At 43.3% G+C, this 8,973-nt stretch overlaps 3 protein-coding genes across 3 annotated transcripts; 1 reads left to right on the forward strand and 2 right to left on the reverse strand.

The window, feature by feature from the left end:
• Positions 1-473: 473 nt before the first annotated feature.
• Positions 474-2,174, forward strand: RB195_023158 (uncharacterized protein; the record flags this gene model as incomplete). Its single annotated transcript, XM_064210499.1, has 1 exon — positions 474-2,174. One exon carries the CDS (start codon positions 474-476, stop codon positions 2,172-2,174), a length of 1,701 nt encoding a protein of 566 aa, XP_064066380.1.
• Positions 2,175-2,441: 267 nt separating this feature from the next.
• Positions 2,442-2,786, reverse strand: RB195_023159 (uncharacterized protein; the record flags this gene model as incomplete). Its single annotated transcript, XM_064210500.1, has 2 exons — positions 2,442-2,597; positions 2,658-2,786. 2 exons carry the CDS (start codon positions 2,784-2,786, stop codon positions 2,442-2,444), a joined length of 285 nt encoding a protein of 94 aa, XP_064066381.1.
• A 2,111-nt stretch (positions 2,787-4,897) lies between these two features.
• Positions 4,898-5,284, reverse strand: RB195_023160 (uncharacterized protein; the record flags this gene model as incomplete). The annotated part of the gene is made up of 1 exon (XM_064210501.1): positions 4,898-5,284. The coding sequence occupies one exon, from the start codon at positions 5,282-5,284 to the stop codon at positions 4,898-4,900; it is 387 nt and encodes a 128-aa protein (XP_064066382.1).
• Between the last annotated feature and the right edge of the window lie 3,689 nt (positions 5,285-8,973).

Here is an 8,973-nt window from a genome sequence, read left to right on the forward strand (position 1 = left end):
GTATGTATGTATGTATGTATGTATGTATGTATGTATGTATGTATGTATGTATGTATGTATGTATGTATGTATGTATGTATGTATGTATGTATGTATGTATGTATGTATGTATGTATGTATGTATGTATGTATGTATGTATGTATGTATGACATATATATATACATATACGTACATACGTACCTCTAATAACCGTATTGTTCGAGCACCTTAGATGGCACCATTTTCATGGACTATAATTTTTAGGGGGTTAAAATCAACTTGCTGTGAAGAATGCTTTGCTCTTATTTTAAAACGTAGGTGCGTGCTGAGAGCGCAATAGATTTTAAAAAAGTTTTGACTCTTTTCATTTCCTACTACTAGCAAGTATGTTTGACTTATTTCATTACTCCCAATAAACTTCTGTTTCGGGCTGTGCTATTTACCTCATCAAATCTCACTTTGTCGAATCCAGGAAACCTATTTGCAAGCTTTCATGGATCAAACAGCGCAAAACCGACGACCAGGACGACCTCGAATTTATATTAATGACGCTGAACGCCAAAGGAGTCACCGCCTTAGAGAGACTTCACAGCAGCGCAGTATCCGTTGGCAAGCAAACGCAGAGCAACAACGACGGAGGCGACAGAACGAAAACGAGGAGCAACTTTTGGTCAGACGCTCAGCTAATGCAGCGCTTCAGGAAAATAGACGCCAAAGCGAAGACGTTGAAGAGCGTTTTGCTCGGCAGATGGCAAATGCAGACCGCCAGCAAAGAAGACGCCAAAGTGAGAACGATGGCCAGCGGTCTGCAAGACTACTGGAGAACTCACAACGCCAGCAAAGGAGACGCCAAAGTGAGAACGATGAACAGCGATCTGCAAGACTTCTGGGGAACTCACAACGCCAGCAAAGGAGACGCCAAGGTGAGAACGATGAACAGCGGTCTGCAAGACTTCTGGGGAACTCACAACGCCAGCAAAGGAGACGCCAAAGTGAGAACGATGAACAGCGGTCTGCAAGACTACTGGAGGACTCACAACGCCAGCAAAGGAGACGCCAAAGTGAGAACGATGAACAGCGGTTTGCAAGACTACTGGAGGACTCACAACGCCACCAGAGGCTACGACAAAATGAGAACGATGAGCAGCGATCTGCCAGACTGCTGTCAAATGCTCAACGTGAACAAAGGCGGCGCGAAAATGAGAGTTCTGAGCAACGTTCAGCAAGACGCCCTGCAAACGCTGAGCGCCAACGATTGCAACGACAGAATGAACCAGAAGAACAGCGCGCTGAACGCTTACGCAACGACTCTGAAAGACATATTCGCCGTAATGCCGCTCCTGAAATGACAGGTTTAGCACTGCGTTCTCGCATCACGGATGTGAACTACCTTGGAGCACTAGAAAATCGCTGTTCAAATTGTGGAGCTTTGCACTTCGCCTTTGAAGTGAAGCGACAGCATCCGTACATTTTTTCTGATTGCTGTGACCGAGGGCGATTCAACTTGAATCTGTTTGAGGAGTTTCCAGAGCAATTAAAACAGCTCTTTGTGCGAGATAGAGCGGCTCCCACAGAGATGACGCACCGTCAGCGCAACTTTCTTGAAAATATAAGAGCATTCAACTCTGCTCTCGCGATGGCTTCGATGGGGGCTCAAGTTGACACAATTTCTGGAAGGGGGCCATATTGTTACCGAATTCACGGGCAAATCTATCACCGACTGGGTGCGCTTCATCCTCACCAAGGGGAGCAACGTCAATTCGGTCAAATATATATTCTAGACACTGAAATGGCTGCCCAACAGCGCCTTGGGAATATGCGGAATTCGGACTGCAACCCTAACCTCATGCTGTTTTTGAGTGAATGGTTTGCGCGTAACAATGTCTACGCTCAATCGTTTAAAATGATGAGCGAATTGGAGCAAATGGAAATAGCGGCAGCCCAGCGAGAAAATCGGCAAACCATACCAATTCGCATGGTATTCGATGACAGCAGAGAGCGGGGTTTTGCAAGAGGAGAGTACGCTATTCCTACTGCAAACGAAGTAGCAGTCGTATACGTGGGTGAAGAAAACGACGTTCCTGCAAGAAGGAGTCTTGCGGTCCATGTTCGACAGGCTGCAGGATCAAAGTTGATGAACATCAGTGACATAGATAAACGATGCGATCTTCTCACGTACCCACTGCTCTATTAAAAAAGAAAGAAGAAAATAACAAAACAACATGAAAACAGAACTCTTATTATTTACAGAAAATATCACTACCACTAATTTTTGAATTTCAATTTAAAAGTATATTTTGGTTAGTTGATGAAAGTGAGCGAAGCGAACACCACACAAAGTCTGAGAGTCCGGCGTAAGCCGGACGATCAGACTTATATATATATATATATATATATATATATATATATATATTAGATTTGCTACTTTGTACACGCATATCCTTCACAATTTCATAGTCTCTTAATGACGCTTTGGTGAACATCCATCGATGTAATCGCCATGGGTGTCCATCACATTGTTATATCTTTCCAGATGGGCTACAATTTCCTGGAAATAGAAGCTCAAGGCTGAGACGACTGGCTGCGCGCTTCGACGGTTCGCCATCAACTTGAGGCCCTGAACAGCTAAACTGTCTCTTCTTCACCCTGTTTCTCAGATCTCGCCCCATCTCGCTACCACTTGTTCCGGATCGTTAAACATCCTCCAAAGAAAAAACTGTTCACATCTTTCACTGGCCTCAATCCTCTGTTGAGTTGCCATTTGAGTCTTAGCCTTTAGCTTCTGCGCCCATCGAGTTGTAATCATCTCAGAAAGACAGAACACAGTCATGGATAATACATCGAAGATGATCATCAATGTGGGGTTAAGAAACTACGGGAGGGCATGCGTATGTAAAAAATAGATAGATAGATAGAACGAATGAATAAACAATAAAAATGGAACTGATTAGATGGATTGATAGTTTAGATGGATAGATGACTGAATGGATAGGTAGATAGATATCATCATGACCATGCTATATAATAACGGGCTTACTCTGTCACGTGTGTGTGTATGTGTATGTGTGTATGTGTGTATGTGTGTATGTGTGTATGTGTATGTATGTGTGTGTGAATCGAAATTCCAAAAAAGGGGTGCGACGGGTCCACCGGCGTCAAATTAATGCGCAGGCTCCAGATAGCCAAAGAAAGGTTGGCGACAGGTCCACCGGCGTCGAAATGGTGCGCAATAATTTAATGTGCATGTAACAAAAAATAAATGCTTGCAGCAGTTTCACAGCCGTGGCCACTGTGCGCGTTGCTTTTCACCTTAATGACTTCTCCGCGTGTCTATTTCCATCTTCGTTCGCCTCAGGTGGATAGCATGTTTTCCTATCAAAGTGGAAACATGCATGCGAACGGCTGCTTAAATAGTAGACAACAGTGACAACAACAACATGATCTGACGAGGAACGTTATCTTTATCACTACTATGATATCGTTCACGTCATTTTATGTTAAAATATCATTCTGTGATAACTGTTGAGGGAAAGCAGGAAGAAAACCCATATTTCGAGTAATGCTTTAAAATTTTGTCTATGATATATTGGCAAGAAGTGTTTGAAGCTAAAGTTTGGATGTTCTCCAAATATAGAACTGACGCGTTTAGAAAGAAGACCATGAAATCTTTCGGCTTGAAGGATGAAGGAAGATTGTTAGAGATACAAAAGTCTAATTTCACAGAAAACGGCACTAATATTAATTTTCGTCGATCAATGAAGGGGAGCGAAGCAAATACCACAGAGAGTCTGAAGTCCGGCTTTAGCCGGACATTCAAACTGATGCTATATAACAACGTGCTTATTCCGTGTGTGTTTGTCTGTGTGTGACGAAAATACTCTAGAAAGGTGAAAAACTTCGCATCGGCGGAGAACGAACCAGAGCCACTCGCCCACTATTCTCCCATTGAGCTACTGTTAATAGCAATAGGAACGTATGTGAAACACTTTATAGGACAGCTCGCATTTAGTCATATGTGAAAATTTATAGACTATGATGAGTATGTTCACAACAAATTTCATGAATCAGTAAAAGTGATTGGTCCTTTGATTATAGGGTAAGTAGATTAAAAGCAGTAGAATTGTCTAACCTTTAGAGTATACGGATACGTTAAAAGTTTTTGTTTCATAAATCAGCAAATCACAAATTTGTCGCATTCTCTTTCAAAAAATCTTTCCTGAACTTTTTCACACGGGAACTGCCTTTTCGCTGCAGAATTCAAAAGACTAAAGAAGTGTGATTTATGATTTTTCTCTAGTCAATATCTTTCATGACGACTTTTCCCACCGCAACTTTTACTGATTAGAAATACTGATTAGAAATAACAATTACGTCTCTATATTCCGCTGCAGAAAAAAGACGTTATGATATTTGTGAGCTTAACTTAAACATTACAAAAAGAAAGAGTTGAATATAAAGGTTTCATACGTTAAATCCTCGCATTAGATTAGATCCTTGTCCTCTTTTTTGAATGTTTTCATCTTTTCAATATTTGCACAAATAGTTGTTAATTTTGGTAATTTTTCTATGTGGATTATGTTTGCTACTTCGTGTGTGCTTACTACTTTGCGTTTGTGCTTTTTTTTTTGTTAAAAATTTTAAAGTTTTCATTGTTCCCGTCACTCATGTTAATGTGAAAAAAAACTTAGTGTTTAAGGTGAGATCCTTAACAATCGTATGTTTTTGCCGCGAGGTCACATGAGTGTTTGACATCAGAAGGCAGTGATAGATCAGATAGATAGATCAGGTAGACACATTAGGGTGTTCGGAAAGTATCTGCCGAAATACGGAAAATTTCAAAACAACACAACTTTTTAACAACATTTTATTATTCGACGAAATAATCTTCATCAACATCGACAACCTTCTGCCAACGTCTCACAAGATCACGGATTCCTTTGGCATAGAACTCCGGCGACTTGGAGGCGAAGAAAGCCCAAAGGTCATTTTCGAGGGGGTCACGATCATCTTCCAGGTGATGCTGAAGCGTAAGAGGTGGTAGCCGTTCCGGGCCAGGTCTGGGCTGTACGGTGGGTGCGGAACTTCCCATCCGAACTCCAGAATTTTCTGAGAAGTCTTCTTCGCGATGTGAGGGCACGCGTTATCGTGCAGCAGGCGAACGTTGTCGAGCTTCGGGTGCTCCTTGCGGATCTTGTCGGCCAGTCTTTGCAGTTGAGCGCAGTAGACCTCGGCAGTATCTGTTGAGTTGTCCGGCAGCAGTTCGAAACGGTAGATTTCATGAACTCCCCACCAGACGCTCAACATGACCTTCTCGTGGATTTCACTTTCACGAAAGGATCCGGCATTTCATCGCCAACGCGCCACGCACGTTTGTGGGTGTGGTTGACGTAAAGGACCCATTTTTCATTTCCAGTGACAATGGTCTCCAGCCAGTCGAATCTGCGGCTTCTGGAGAGCAGCTGAGTGCAGATGTCCAGACGTCTTTGGCGGTTGCCATCGCTCAATGCATGTGGAAACCAATGAGCGAGCTTTTTCATTATTCCGAGAGATCGCAGTCCATTGCTCACGGTGGACAGCGAACAGCCAAGACTGGCAGCAAAATACCGCACACCTTCATATGGATGCTGCTCCTCCAGATTCTTCAGTTCCTCGAATGATATTGCAGTCGGTCGAGCAGGGCGAGGCTCATCTTCGAGTTTCTTGTTTCAGGCTTTGAAGCGCTGGAACCAGGCGCGCACAGACCGATCAGAAGGGGCTTCAGTGCCGAATACTTGACTTAAGTTTCGATGGGCTTCAGCAGCGGGGTGGCCAGATTCGAACTTGTAAAGGAGTACGTGTCGAATATAGGTGGAATGTTCGGCCATTATAGGATGAAATAGGCAAGGAAGAGGGAGCCAGATATGTTGTGTGTATACAAGCGGTAGTTTCCTTACATAACATATTTAAAACGGGAACTTCCAGAGCATCTCAAAAAATCTGCGCTACTGCGAAATTTTCGGCATATACTTTCCGAACACCCTAATAGATACGTAAGTGTGGATAAATAGATAGGTGTGGACCCAGCGGCCATGGCTATGAAATGTCCCATTTACCTCTTGCGACATGCCCACAAAGTTATTGCGCACCATTTCGGCGCCGGAAGACCCGTCGCATCCCACATTATAACTATCTGGCGCCGGCGCATCAATCCGACGCCGTGGGACCCGTCTCACACCATTTTGTAGCTATCTGGCGTCGGCGCACCACTCCGACGCCGGTGGACCCGTCGCACCCTCCTTTTCGAATTTCGCGACTGACACACACACGTGACAGAATAAGCACGTTATTATATACCAGTCTGAGCGTCCGGCTAAAGCCGGAATTCCGACTTTCTGTGGTGTTCTCTTCGCTTTTCACTAATCAATTAATCAAAACTAACCAAATGGTAGTGACATTTCCTGTAACATTAGAATTTCGTTTTTCTAACAACGTTTTCTTCTTTTTTTACTGTGAATGAAGGCGAAAGATTTCATAGTCTTCTTTTTAAACGTGTCAGTTCTACATTTTGAGAATATGCAAACTTCAGCTTCAAACACTCCTTCGATATCAACATAATATAAGAACAATTTGAAAGCATCACTCAAAATATAGGTTTTCTTCCTGTTTTCTCCAACAGCCCAACAATGATGTTTAACATAATATGACGTGAACGACACCATTGTACTAATAAAGATAACATTCCTCGTCAGATCATGTGAACTGCTGGCTACTGTTTAAGCAGCCGGTTTCATTCGTGTTTCCACTATTTGAGAAAGGCATGTTACAGCAACCTGAAGCAAACATGAAAGAAAAAAGGCCCGCCAAGGAGCAATAGAGATGAGAAGCAGCGCGCGTAGCGTAGCGGCCACGGATATGAAACAGTTGCAACGTCCCATTTACCTTTTGCAATATGCACACGGAGTTACTGCGCGATAATACTGCATTGTGGCAGAACGATTCGACGCCAGTGGACCCGCCGCATCCCCTTTTATAGCTCTCTGGCGCCGGCGCACCAATTCGACGCCGGTGGATTCAACCCATTTTAGGGTTATCTGGGGCCGGTGGACCCGTTGCATCGTCCTTTTCCAATTTCGTGATTGACACACACACGTGACAAAATAAGCCCGTTATTATATATCATGATCATGATAGATAGATATAGATAGATATAGAAAGATAGCTATATATAGATATGGTAGGTTGGTGCAAAAATAATGCTCGTTTTCAAACATTCACTTCAAAACGCTATAACTCGCCTCAAAATCAACTTTTTCAATCGAGATACGAACCACTACTGTCCATGCATCTTCGCCAACGTGAAATCTCAAAACGGCGGTTTCTCTGGGACTCGCTCAGTTCATGCGGCACCCAATTGTTCAACTTTTCCTTTGTCCAGTTTTTTTCCATATCGCGGACGAGCGTTAAATTGTCAACGACTAGTTGATAGACATCCTTTCGTGTTGTTTTAATCGGATCACTCTCGATGATTGCTTTCAGCAGGTGGTCATCAACTTCAAGAAGGCGGCCACGACCTTCCTATCTTCGAGGCTCATATCGGCACAACGAAACCTTTGGGACTACGCCGTACCGTGGATTTGCTGCTTCCCTCACCCCAAACAGCGTTGATATTCCGAGCTGTCTCCGCTGCAGACCTGCCATGTTTGAACTCGTAGAGGATGAATGGTTGGAAATCTTGCTTGGACATATTATCTTCTAAGTTTTGGTAGTGACCAAATGCAGATTCTCGTTCAAAATCACTTCATCACTAGAAACCACAACGAAATGCGCTACAAAACACTATACAGCTTCAATATTAAAGATAAGTGAACGAAAAATGTGCATTATTTTTGCACCGACCTAATAGATACATATATGTAGACCAGCCTGAACGTCCAGCTAAGGCCGGACTTCAGGCTTATTTTGGTGTTCGCTTTGCTCGTCTTCACCGATCAGTAAGAAATAACAGTAGCGACATTCTTTGGAAATTAGAATTGCTTTTTTCTATCTGTGCTTTCTTCAATTTTTTTTTACCCGAAAATATAAGCACAGATGAAAAATTTTATGGCTTTTCCCTAAACACGTCGGTTTTATATTTGGAGAAGAATAGAACTTGATTTAACATCTATGTTCCTCTCAAATCTCCACATTTTGGAAACATTATTCGAAGTATGATCCTCTCAAATCTCCACATTTTGGAAACATTATTCGAAGTATGAGTTTCCTCCGTTCTCAGCTATTAGCAAAGAACGAAGTGCTAACATGAAATAAATAATCACTATCGTAGTGATAAAAATAACGTTCTACGTCAGATCGCGTAAACGTTGGCTACTATGTATTGTATTTAAGCAGCCGTTCGCAAGTGCTCTTCCTCTATTTGAAGAAAGGATGTTAGCAGCATCAGGGGACATACTGAGAAATGCGAAGGAACCATAGAAACCCATGCTACTGCGTTGGGGCACAGCTATCTGGCTCCGGGGCACGAATCCGACGCCACAGTACCCATCTCACCCAATTTTACCGCCTTGGGGGTCCAGTGCACCAAACCGGCGCCATAATACTCCCTCTCTTTTTGGAATTTCTTGACTGAGACACGCACATACACAGACGCACACACGTGACTAAGCCCGTTATTATATAGCATGACAGTTTGCAAATCTGGAAGTATACATTCACATAAAAGTTTATTTACTCTCACTAACATATGAGGGAAAGCAACTTGCCGTATCAAGGCCAACATACATAGTTACATAGCTTTAGACAATGGTGAAAAGGTAGAGTGTTCGCCTGTCAGGTGCATGACGATGGTTCGGCACCTCACCGCTATAAAGCTTTGCGTCATTATGGGGTGTTTTCGTGACACATACACACACACACACACACACACACACACACACACACACACACACACACACGCACGCACGCGCACGCACACGCACACGCACACACGCACGCGCGCGCGCACACACACACACACA

This window comes from Necator americanus, chromosome X (assembly GCF_031761385.1).
Source record: "Necator americanus strain Aroian chromosome X, whole genome shotgun sequence".
Lineage (NCBI taxonomy): Eukaryota > Metazoa > Nematoda > Chromadorea > Rhabditida > Ancylostomatidae > Necator > Necator americanus.